The sequence below is a fragment of the Ictidomys tridecemlineatus genome, chromosome 10, assembly GCF_052094955.1.
Source record: "Ictidomys tridecemlineatus isolate mIctTri1 chromosome 10, mIctTri1.hap1, whole genome shotgun sequence".
Classification (NCBI taxonomy): Eukaryota; Metazoa; Chordata; class Mammalia; order Rodentia; family Sciuridae; genus Ictidomys; species Ictidomys tridecemlineatus.
Window position 1 is genome coordinate 51,760,572 of NC_135486.1, and position 13,454 is coordinate 51,774,025.

General features: G+C 34.3%; 1 protein-coding gene across 2 annotated transcripts in view; it reads right to left on the minus strand.

Moving 5' to 3' along the window:
* Nucleotides 1-542: 542 nt before the first annotated feature.
* Nucleotides 543-13,454, minus strand: part of Lin9 (lin-9 DREAM MuvB core complex component) — a 67,977-nt gene continuing 55,065 nt past the window's right edge. For both annotated transcript variants that reach the window (XM_005326541.3, XM_040278616.2), the window contains 4 exons: nucleotides 6,703-6,828; nucleotides 2,747-2,926; nucleotides 2,497-2,594; nucleotides 543-2,027 (listed from right to left, as the gene is read on the minus strand). In XM_005326541.3, the coding sequence (XP_005326598.1) occupies nucleotides 1,922-2,027; nucleotides 2,497-2,594; nucleotides 2,747-2,926; nucleotides 6,703-6,828 (510 nt within the window). In that variant the 3' untranslated portion in view covers nucleotides 543-1,921. The remainder of the gene's footprint in view (nucleotides 2,028-2,496; nucleotides 2,595-2,746; nucleotides 2,927-6,702; nucleotides 6,829-13,454) is intronic.

Consider the following 13,454-nt stretch of genomic DNA (forward strand, 5'->3'; position numbering starts at 1 on the left):
GGCCAGTAATTTATTTGCTTAATATTTCCACAGTGATTTACTCACAGATGGAAAAAATCCCTCCCTAAAATAATACTAGATGTAGCATACTTCAAAGTGGCTTGGTAGAGCCAGGCACAGTGGCAAGTGTCTCTAGACCCAGCTACGCAGGAGGCTAAGACAGGAACATTGCTTGAGCCCAGGAGACACCATGGACAGCATTAGCAAGATCCTTTTTCAAAAGAAGAAAAAGCTGGGAATGGAGCAGGGTATAGTGGTGCTCGCCTGTAATCCCAGCTACTGGGGAGATAATCGAGATAAGATGATCCCAAGTTCTAATCAATGTTTGGGCAATTTAGCGAGACCCTTTTTCAAAAAATAAAGAGTTGGGGTTGTGGCTCAGTGGTAGAGTGCCCTTGGGTTCAAGCCCTAGGACTGAATAAAACAAACATGTAAAGACTTGATAATTATTCTGTATTGTTTCCCCTACAAACTTAATTCTTCAAGGTCTTAAAATAGAAGGAATACCTATCAATTTGTATTGAATGAGAATGTAGATAATATTAATTTTCATAGATCAATTTATTTAGAATTACAAATATTAAGAATAAAAGATTTATGCATTTCTTAATTAACATAACAGTTTAGCTAAATATAAACTCTGCACTAAAGTTTTGCAATGGCACAATACCAACAAAGAATACAGAAGCATTTTTAAACTATACAAAAATTTCAAATGGAAAATAATCTTCAATTTTATTGTACATTAACATATAAAAAGTCTCATCTTATGAGACCATCTAAAAGAATCAAAACCACCTCTATAGCTATGTCTTAAACTCCAAATTTGAAAACAGTTTATTATATTTTGACTTTATAATATTCTATATTAAAACAAAGAAAAATTAAAATACATACTTTTTACAAAGTTAACATTTTAGGCAGGGTTTTCCTTAAAAAAGAAAAACAAAAAACAAACAAAACAATCAACCCAAACCAAACCTTTCTTCTGTACTTCACAACATTGATGATTTTGTTTTCTTTATAAAATATTTTTACTTTATAAATTGTGTACTGTTGGATTTTAACCAGTAATCTGGTTTAAAAGTTGTGCAAATAAACAAAAATATGAAAATAGTGTGTTATCAGTCTTTTTTTCTCTTTTAATAAATTTCATAACAACAGCACTTTTTGCCCTGAATTGACGGGAAAGACATGCCAAATCCACTTGTTGAAATTTAGCATTTTGCAGTAATGTTTTTTTTTCCTGCTCCTTCATTTTCTTTCAACAGACAAACAACAAAAGATTCTTTTATAAATTATGATAAATTAAATATTTATTATTATAAAATGATTTATAGAACCATGTCACATTGCAAGTATGTATCACATATACTTGTAAAGTCCATATTTTCCATCTATATTCCAGTGGCTTCCTGAAAACTAGGACTTCCCACACCTTCCGACGTTATCTTTTGAAGACCAAGACGGTGATCAACTAAATCCACTAGAGTGGTAATTTTCCAGATGGAATTTCCACATTGCCACCATTACATACAAAAAGACCATGTTTCTTCATGTTCTCCATTGCAGTAGTTGTCTGCATGTGCTGGGTTGAATTCATGCATATTTTAAAAAATGGTGAACATAGTCTTCCATGAAACTATATTATGTTCAGATATTTTCAGTTTAAAAATACTTGCTAATAAACATACGTAACACAAGCAATGCTACTGCATTTGAATAATAAAAGAAAAATAAATATATGCTGGTCAGCAATGCTGGTTTAAGAAGCAGTACAATATATTAAAATGACTTATTTGGAGATTAAAATTTCCCTTGTTTTCCAGCAGTTAGGTTATTTGGTGTTGGAAGCCTATATAAAGGAAAAGAACTTCTCAAAAACAATGTCCTATGCAGTTGGAATATTTAAATCTTCTACTCAGTCTCTGTTGGTGTTGTTTGCTGCAAAGGCATGTAAGTTTCCCATCTGGCTCAAGCCACTCTGAATATGTGCAACATGGATTTCTACATTATTCTGAAAGCAACTAAAGAAAGAAGAAACATGGTTAAAGATTTCATTTCACAAAATTAAGAAAAATAATTTTTAAAAAAGGAAGAGCTGAATATTAGTTAGAAAATAGCTAAGATAACAACTTCACATCTCTTCTTATGCTTTAGCCATAATTCTACTTCAGTGACATTGAAAAGCTATGGGGTAAAGAAGCAAATGAGCAGCAGGACAAACCTCTTCCTGACTGGGGAAGGTCTACTTCTAAGTTGACCTTCACCTAAACCCAAACTAAATATTATATGTCTCCCAATTCCTTACATAGAAAATCCATGTGAAATTTCTATTCTGTCAACAATATGGATATAACTGGAAAGTTCTTTAAAATACATCCAAAGGATAAAAATGTAAATGCATACTTCACAATATGCAAAATTATTAAAATTTGTTCTGAAAATAACTATGAATTTAACATAAAAATGATTAGAGTATGCCTAATGAATTACCTGATATTAGAAGCATCTATTGTACTCTTGATATCATTTAACGAATCTGTAAGTGATTTGAATTCAAAAGAATTCAGGTCTCCTCCCTCTGCTAGACACTAAAAGGAAAAAATTTGAAAATTTAATTGAATTGTAGCTCAAAATAGACATAAAATATTTGATATAATTTACAAATTATGATTTCTTAGCAACAAATTAGCAAAGTTTGCTTAGTGTCAAAATTTAAAAAATAATTTTCTCTAAAATTTACCTTAATTTGTAATAAAATAGCTGTAAGTCTGGAGATCAAGTCTGTCAGATTTTCATTTTCAACACAGGGTTGTCCTGTTGAGGAATTTGCATGCCGAACAATTTCCTGTGCTTCTTCCTCACACCTTCTCCTCATATCTGTTGGCTGATCTGCAGGCTGGAGTCCCTGGTCTGGAGCAAGCTAAATATAGAGAATTGAAACACGCAATATAAATAATGAGGCCATTATTATTTCTCTGTGTTTCATATTTGGATTTTTCACAAAACTAACATTTATAATTAAAGCAATGTTCAATCTTATCTTTGGAGATTTTTTCCTCCAACAGTGTTTTTTTTTCCCTAATGTGTTTTGTATTTTTCATATCTTATAATTTTGATAATTTTAAACTTCTAAGTTAAATAAAAAGAAAACTCTTGATAAGTCCTAGCCCAAATTTATTTATTGATTGTTTTACTCCAATTGATTTACCTTTTGTAGCTTATAATCCTAGTGACTTGGGAGGCTGAGGCAGGAGGATTACAAGTTAGAGACCAGTCTAAGCAACTTTTGAGACTCCTTTTCAAAATAAAAAATGAAAAGGACTGGGTAAATACTTCAGTGGCAAAGGACCTCTGGGTATAATTCCCAGTAATGAAAACAAAAACAAAAACAAATTATTTGCCATTTGTTTTTTCACTCTGTTTGTATATATTATTTTCCTTCCTCACCATTTGAAAATATGCTATAAACATTGTACACTTCTTTACCCCTAAATATAGTACAAAGATATTCTCTCTTTTTTTTTTTTTTTAAAGAGAGAGTGAGAGGTGGGGGGGGACAGAGAGAGAGAGAGAGAGAATTTTAACATTTATTTATTTTTTCTTAGTTCTCGGCGGACACAACATCTTTGTTGGTATGTGGTGCTGAGGATCGAACCCGGGCCGCACGCATGCTAGGCGAGCGCGCTACCGCTTGAGCCACATCCCCAGCCCCCAAAGATATTCTCTTACATACAGAATGCGATAATTACTATCAGGAAATTTAACATTGATATAATACCATTTTCTGATCCAAAGTCCATATTCAAGTTTCATTAATTATCCAGACAATGCTCTATGTGCAGCTACTTTTCTCCTCATAATACACTTGAATGTCATGTTTCTTTTGTTAGACTAGTTCCTCAGTTGTTCACAACCTTGATCTTTTTGAAGTGCACCAGTCAATTATTTTCTGTAATATCCCCCAATGTGGGTTTGTCTGTTTCTTTGTGATTAGACTAAAGTTATACATTTTTAGCAGAAGTACCAAAGCATGATGCCGAATTCTTCTCTTTGTATCATTATTAGAAAGCACCTTACTGGCGATGGCATCTTTGTCCACTGTTAGGTAGTTAAGTGTCTGCCAGATTTCCCTACAGAAAAGAACTTCCCCTTTGTAATTAACTAATAAGTGTTTGTGAAGAGATACTTTGAGGCTATGTAAAGCTATTTGTCACCGAACTTACCTACCAGTTTTAGCACCCATTCACCATTCTTGTCTGTTTAATTATTATTATGATGGCTGCCAAATGGTCTTTGTCTTTTCTTTTCCTCCCTCTCCCCCTTCCTTCCTCCTCTGTCCTTCCCACTCCCCTGCCCCCTCTTTCTTTCTTGGTAGTAGGTCTTACATGCTAGGTAAGTGCTCTATCACTGATCTATGCCCCCAGCTTAAACAGTATTTTCCTTTTTCTTTTCTTCTTTCCCCCTTCACCCCTTTCTCCCTTCCTCTCCCACCCCAATTTTATTTCTTTCGCTACAAGGGACTGAACCCACAGGTGCTTAACCACTAAGCCACATTCCCAGGCTTTTTTATTTTATTTTGAAACAAGGTCTTACTAAGTTGCTGAGGGCCCTGCTAAATTGCTGAGGTTGGCTTTGAACTCCTAATTCTCCTGCCTGAGCCTCTTGACCCACTGGGATTATAGGCCTATGCCACCATGCCCCAAATGGCATTTTTCTTAATCTTATTATTTCTCCTACATTAGCTGGCATTTTATTATAAATAACTTTCCCTTGAAAATTAATGAGTTAGTTAATTCTGTATGGGTTAATGGATTTTTAAAAAACATTTATAGATTATAAACTCTTATTGTATTTGCTTATTTTAAAGCTCAGACTATCAAAGTGTCTCAGCTTTGGCCAGCAGGAACTCTGTCAAGCTGGCTTTGTTTAAAATATCACTATGATTCTGGAGGTACATTTTACTTACCAGGTTTAATAAGAAGATCCAGGCTCATCTTCCACTTTCTCTGCCCTAGGCCTAGAGTCAGCGTCTTTTTCAAAGATCCCTACTACCTTTTATTGGAGGATAGTATTAGACTAAGGTCTGGGCGTTAGGTGTGTTCTTTACTATTAAGGGTATCATTGCTCCTAGGATCTCTCTGCAGACACAGACACATATACACCTATATTATATAAATAAAATAAGCTATGAGACAGGTGGTGACTCATGCCTGTAATCCCAGCAACTCAGGAGGCTGAGATAGGAAGATTATAAGTTTGAAGCCAGCCTTAGTAACTTTGTGAGACCCGGATTGGGGATGTAGCTCTGGTTTAAAGCCCCCTGAGTTCAATCCTTAGTACAGCAAAATTTTAAAAAAAAGTGATATCATCAAATATCTATTCTTTTTTGCCCAACCTTATTTGTTCAATACTGTATTTGTGAGATTCATCCATGGAACTATGTTACAGTTGTGTTCATTCATTCTTATTGCTAGGTAGTACTCCATTGTATAATTACACCACATTTATTGATAGGTATTTGGGTAGTTCCATATTTTCAGTGATAATGAACAGTGATGCTATAATCACTCTACTATATGTCTTTTTGTACATATGTGTTCACATATATTTAGGTTTAGAACAGCTTACTCATAGTATTTTCTATAATATGTTCTTACTTTAATATTGATATTATACTTTCACAAGAGCCTATCACCATCAATGAACTTGGATACTATAAAAAGATATGATGATCAATCTATTTCTGCATGTGTCATTAGCTTTGCTATATATTATCTTAAACTGTTTGGTCTATACTTCTTGTGGATAGTTACTAGTCCAGGAGAAAAAAAATCTATTTACTAGAACAATACATATTATTATGCACATGATAGACAACAATCAGGAAAATAAAAATAAATGAATGGCTAAAGAAATGATTGAACTCTACCAAGAGTTTAGTTATAGGTGATCATAGTTCATTCTCTCAGTTCAATCCAAATGGATAGACAATACTACCTTCTGGAAAAATTTTGGGACTTATCTATGAGTTTATTAGAATAAAAAGTCAACCATTTCAGAATCTCACAGTGGTGACTTTACTGGAAAAAACAATTTCAAAGAATGCAAATGCAGGAGTATTCTAAGCACATCTCAATAATTTCCTTTAGTAAAAGCTCCCAATCAAACTGTTGAAACACCCTTCTAAATAAAATCATATATGGATGATAAATACAAAAAAACCATTTGATCTACATATCTGAAGTTTAAGAACTCATAGTACTAACGTAAAGTTTAAAGGAGGAGGAAATAAAATTGTATACACAGCATCATCATAACTTTCTGGAAAAAAGCAGGTAGTGGTACCAAAAAAAAAAAAAAAAAAATCAAACAAACTCAAACCAACAAACAACAAACTAAGAGGAAATAAACCAAACATAACATGATCTTTGAAATTAAGGATAATTATTTTCTTTCTGGAACAAAAATTTTTTTTGAGAGCTGTTAACATTTGTAATTTGGTAACTACAAATTGATAGCTTACTGTGTACAAAGCACTCTTCAACACTGAAGTCAAGAGTAAAAATCTATACCAATTATGGTTCTGCTAAAGGGCCTTATAAAGATATTGACTTAGTTTGGACTTTCTAAATTGTGAAGGTAAGAGTATTAAGCTTTAAACAAAAAAGTGAAGGGAAATTCACACAAATCACCTACCTCATAGCAGTACTGTTGAACTTTATGCAAAACTTTGTTTAGGTCCTTGTTCAGCTGTTCAAGCTCTAGAACAATTGTTGCATATCTCCGCTGAAATTCAATGCCGATGGGCATGGAATAAGATTTCTGAGGAGAAAAAAAAATTAGATCTTGGCAAGGTTTTTATTTAGTAATTCAGTTTCAAATTACCCAAAATATTTGATGTATCCAAAACAAACTAAAGCTTAACAAACTTGTCTGTACTCAAAGTTATAGTTCTTTTTTTAAAAATTTTTTTAGTTGGATACAATACCTTTATTTTATCTATTTATGTGGTGCTGAGAATCGAACCCAGGGCCTTGCACATGCTAGGTGAGTGCTCTACCGCTGGGCCACAATCCCAGACCAGTTATAATTCTTAAGTTTGATAATGGTATGGTTATTAAGGAGTTGGTCCTTGTTCTTTAGGTGTGTCATGATGTCTGACATTTACTTTATGAAAGAAGAGATTTCATATTTATACAGAGAAATTAAATGGAGCAAAATGTTAATGAATTTGCATGTATAATCTTTAGTTTTCAACTTTTTCAAAATATGAAGTTATTAAAAAATTGCATGAATTCCTATGAAGTGTTCTAGTTGTTTAAATTCAATTAATTCTACCTAAAATCAGTACAATACAGCATAATGGTTAAGGGCATGGGTGCTAGAATCAGATATATTTTCACATTCCAACTTTTTATCAGCTACTAGCTGGGTCTTTAAGCAAGTTCCTAATCTTCCTTTGCCTCAGTTTCCTCATCTGCAAAATGAAAATAATAAAAATTCCTACCTAAAGGGGTTATTGCAAAGATTAAATGAGATAATATGTGCCAACACCATGTCTCCTATATATAGAAAATACTTAACACACACACACACACATATTTTAGTTGTGTTGGACACAATACTTTTATTTATTTATATGTGGTGCTGAGAATTGAACCTAGCGCCTCACATGCGCTAGGCGAGTGCTCCACTGCTGAGCTACAACCTCAGCCCAATACATACTTTGTTTTTTTAATATCTTTTAGTTGTTGATGGACCTTTATTTTTATTTATTTATTAATTTATATGTGGCACTGAGAATCAAACCCAGTGCTTGACACACACCAGGCAAGTGCTCTACCACTTAGCCACAATCTTAGCACCCAATACATATTTTTTAAAAAAAATTATTACCATCATTTTATGTTTGCTTCCTAAGAACATGTACTTAATGTACTTTAATGCCAATTCCTTTACCCTCTTCACAATACTTCCAATAAATCACTCTCCATTCCATTCTAGCGATACATGATGGCAATGAGACCTCTCTAATCAAAGCTAACCTTCAGGAACCTCTTCAGGATTTTTGAGAAAGCAACTCATCATGTTCTGAGGAAGCAACAATACTCCTTTTTCCACCACCTTCTTATGTTAATCACTCTGATATGATCATTATACAATATAAATGTGTCAAAAGATCACATTAGTGTTCCATAAACATGAATATCATTATTTTTTGCAGTACTGGAAATTGAAACCAGGAGCACTCAACCATTGAACTATACATTCCCAACCTTTTTTATTTTGAGACAGGGTCTTGCTAAGTTTCTGAGATTGGCTTTGAACTTGTGATCCTCCTGCCTTCTGAGTCACTGGGATTACAGGTGTGTGTGCCACCATGCCTGGTGATCAAGTCTCATCTTGAGGATAAGTATATACTTTGGCAGACTCAAGCTAGTTAATAAAAAATAAAAATCATTAATGGCCCAGTATCAACCTGCATAGAGTGTCAAAAGCTTTTATCCTTAGCTTTTGTGTTCAACATTTTAAAGACTAGCTTAAATAAAGACACAGCTGGTGGTGTATGTGGTGGCTGTAATACCAGCGACTCAGGAGGCTGAGGCAGGAGGACTGCAAGTTCAAAGCTAGCCTCAGCAACTTGGCAAGGACCTAAGCAATTTAGCAAGACTTTGTCTCAAAATAAAATATAAAAAAGGGCTGGGGATGTGCAGGCTCAGTGTTTAAGCACCCCTGGGTTCAATTCTAAGTACCAAAATAAATAAACAAAGAAGTTTTTCATATAGACATCAAAATATACAAAGTTAGGAGAGGGCTAAGAAGTTAGAAAACAGAGTGATGTGACTAATGAATCACAAATTCTAAAACTAAAAACACATATTAGCCCATCATCTGGCTATATCTCCAACATCTCAAAATACTTTTGGAGTTCCCTTTTATGATACTGTTCTCAAAGTCTTCAGCCTATCTTCTTAAATATCCTCAATGATGAAAAATTTCTCAACTTTTTTGCTTTTTAAACACCCAAATTATGAAACATTAATATACAAAAAATGTACAGGTATGATCAAACCAATTTTGAAAGAGAAGGGTAAATGCCACCATTTACTTGTTCTTGTATCAAATCAACATAATATTGTCACGGGCAACAAATATATAAATGTTAAAGAATTGTGGCTAGTCCTTAATATATCCTGAATTCACATATGTGTGTTGTATGCTTGGCTTACTTATGCTTGGTTTGGTTTGTGCTTGCTTATGCTTATGTGTATATATATGTATGTATATGTATGGAAATTTAGTACAAAGTTGGCCTTTCAAATTAATTGAAGATGATGAACTAATAAATTGGGAAAACTAGTGATCTAGGAAAAAAGATATCTACCTCATGTCATTCACAAAACTAATTTTAGGATAAACTGAAAGTCTAAATATAAAAAATTATGAACGTATTACAAGATTTAGGAGGATTTTCACAAACAAGAGCTGGAGAAGCCATTTTTAAAATTAATTTCTCATCCTCTTTTATACCTTTAAAAACTTTTTATTGTAGTTATAGATGGACAGCATGCCTTTACTTAATTAATTTAGTTTTATGTGGTGCTGAGGATCAAACCCAGTGCCTCATACATGCTAGGCAAGTGCTCTAACCACTGAGCTACAACCCAGCTTCCAGAAGCTTTTTTAAACAAGGTACAAAAACCAAAGAACAGAAAAGTTGGAAGACTGATATCTGACAACATCAAAGTTAAAACTTTCTATCCTACAACATCAGAAAACAAAGTTAAAAAGATATAAATGGCAAATTAACATATTAACCACTTTTCAATAGATGCTTAATTCCACTAGTACCTTAGAATTGCAAAATAAAATGACCTAGTATTTATTTTCACCTATCAGGTTGTTAACATAAGGATCTTTTAATACTAAGATTAAAAAGATTTATATTTACTGATATAGTCGAATGAAAAGTAGAATGTTGTCTAGTATGACATTTATTTTAAAAAAGTTTACTCCCCCAAATCTCCAATCGTATATGTTCTGAACTTAATACATTAAAAAAATGAAAAGAAAAAAAGAAAACACATCAAACTCAATAAGATGGTAATTTTTAGAATACATTCAGATTTTATACATACAATCAAAGTTTATTTGTTTATTTTTGGTACCAGGGATTGAACTCAGGGGCACTTGACCACTGAGCCACTTCTCCAACCAACCCTATTTTGTATTTTATTTAGACAGGGTCTCATTGAGTTGCTTAGTGCCTCCCTTTTTGCTGAGGCTGGCTTTGAACTAGCAATCCTCCTGTCTCAATCTCCCAAACTGTTGGGATTACAGGCATGTGCCACTGCACCTGGCCAAAGTTAATTTTTAAAAAGGCAAAAATATGATATTGAATTAAGACTACATGAATCAGGTGAAACATATGAACCACAAAACAAGGTATGACCACAAAGTAATGAATGATTTTCTTGCACGGCTTATAAGGTAGACATTTTTATAAAGAAATGTTTTGAGGGTACAAGAGAGGATATAATAGATTTATCAGTTCATTGTGTAAGAATGTGGATTTAATAGGTTAGTTCTCTATGGATGGCCATTTAAACCATTTGCAATTGTTTGATATTACAAACAATGCTTCAATGAACATCTTTGGTATGCACATTTTTATACCTATATGTGATTACTTTTTAAAAATATATTGTCAATGAATCTTTATTTAATTAATTAATTTATTTGTGGTATTGAGAATCAAACCCAGTGCCTCACATGTGCTAGGCAAGTGCTCTACCACAGAGCCATAAACCCAGCTCTATATGTGATTACTTTTTGAGAATGATACTCCAGAAGTACAATTTGACTTAATATGGCCATGCTGCCTTCTTCATTAACTTACATTCCTACATACAGTGTACGAGTCTGCTCACTTCCATGCACTCACCAATGCTTCACTTAAAACATTTAGAAAACTGATGGAAGGAACAGAATATTTTGTTTGAAAAGGAATAGAAGATGGAGAGGTGTAAGCTGTCTTCACACATTTTAATAGTTACCATACAGAAAGAAGTCTTACTCTAAAACCCAGTTAGTCTGCTGCATCCTGTTTTACAGGGTAAGACTAGGATTAAGGTAGGAAAGATACTGATCAATATTAAGAATTAGCAGCTTGGGAAGCTGAGGCAGGAGGCTCACAAGTTCAAAGCCAGCCTCAGCAAAAGTGAGGTGCTAAGCAACTCAATGAGACTCTGTCTCTAAAATAGGGCTAGAAATGTGGCTCAGTGGTGGAGTGCCCCTGAGTTCAACCCCTGGTAACGATCCCCCTGCCCCTGCCAAAAAAAAAAAAAAGAAAGAATAATGGGCGGGGTTGTGGCTCAGTGGTAAGAGCAGTTGCCTAGCACAGGGGAGGCCCTGGGTTTGATCCTCAGCACCACAGAAAAATAAATAAAGATAACATGTCCAACTACAACTAAAAAATAAATGTATTTAAAAAAAAGAATAAACAGTGTTAGGTAATTTTTTTCTTCTTGAGCTTTGGGAAATTTTCTTCTATCATTATTTTAGTAACTCACTTCCATTTTCTCTGCTCCATTTCTGCATATCCTATTGGTTGAATGGACCTTTTAGACTGGCTCTCTGTGTTTCTCAATTTTTCTCTCATATTTTATATTTCTGGTTTTCAACTTTATGTTCTGGGACAGTTCAACTTTTTCTTTTTTTCTCATTCTTTTTCTTTTCTTAAAATAATTAAAAATAATTATTTTAAGTCTGGTGTGGTGGCATACACCTGTAATCCTAGTAGCTCAGGAGGCTGAGACAGAAGGATTTTGAGTTCAAAGCCAGCCTCAGCAACTTAGCAAGGCCCTAAGCAACTCAGCGAGATCCTGTCTAAAAAGGGCTGATGATGTGGCTCAGTGATTAAGCATCCCTGGATTCAATCCCTGGTTATCACCCACCCCAAATTATTTCAGAATAGAAAATACATTTGCATGGTTTAAAATTCAAAAGGTGGGCTGAGGTTGTGGCTCAGTGTACAATGCTTGCCTAAGATGTGTGAGGCACTGGATTTGATTCTCAGCACCACATAAAACTAAATAAAGGGGGAGGGGGTTGTGGCTCAGCGGTAGAGTGCTTGCTTAGTGCGATGTGAGGACCTGGGTTCGATCCTCAGCACCACAAAAAAGTAAATAAAAATAAAGGTATGTGTTCAACTACAACTGAAAAAAAAAAACACCCCTAAATAAAGGTCCACCAAGAACTAATAAAATATTTAAAAAAATAAAATAAAATAAAATTCAAAAGTTAAGTTTCCCTCAAACCCAGCCCTCTCATAATTCATTTTCTTCTCTTTAGAAGTAGCCGATTGCTGGGAGTGGTGGCACACCCCTGTAATCCCAGCAGCTTGGGAAGCTGAGACAGGAGGATCATGAGTTCAAAACCAGCCTCAGGGCTGGGGTTGTGGCTCAGTGGTATACCACTTGTCTGGCATGTGTGAGGCACTGGGTTCGATTCTCAGCATCACATATAAATAAAATAAAGGTTCATCAACAACTAATAAAAAAATATTTTAAAAAAAAGGTCAGCCTCAGCAATTTAGCAAGGCCCTAAGCAACTCAGTGAGACCCTGTCTCTAGATAAAATACAAAAAAGGGGCTGTGGATGTGGCTCAGTGGTTTAAGTGCCCCTGAGTTCAATCCCTTGTATCAAAAAAAAAAAAAAAAAAAAAAAAAGAAAGAAAATGGAAGAAGCAGTCAATATTACCAGTTTCTTTAGCATTTTTCCAGAGATAGTGTATTTATACAAAAGGAAAAAGATATGTATTTTTTTTTCCTCCCTTGACTCTGCCTTTTATTTTTTGGTGGTACTAGGGATTTAACCCAGGGGAACTTTATCACTAAGCTACACCATCACTACAACCCACAGCACCACCGCCACTTAAAAAAAAATTTTCATTAGTTGTTAATGGACCTTTATTTTATAACTTATTTATATGTGGTGCTGAGAATTGAACCCAGTGCCTCATACATGCCAGGCAAGTACTCCACCACTGAACCACAACCCCGGCCTCCCATAGCCCTTTTTATTTTGAGACAGGGTCTAGCTAAGTTGCTGAGGCTGGCCTCAAACTTTTGATCTTTCTCTTAGCCTGTACTACCTATCACTGGCTTTTGCCATTCTTTTCTCCAAATACGTAAGAACACACCATAAACATGCTTAGCATTTTGTTTTTCTCATTTGACAATATTCCTTAAGTGTTATTCTTATAACAGGTATTTTATAAGAAGCTTCCCTGATTGTTTCAAGTTACATGGTGTCATACTATATAAACTGCTAAATCAAAGGTCTTGTCGATTTTTAATTTTGATAGATACTGCCAAAGCACTCTTCTTGAAGATGTACTAATTTACATGTAAGAATTCCTATTTCCCTACATCCTCACCAACATA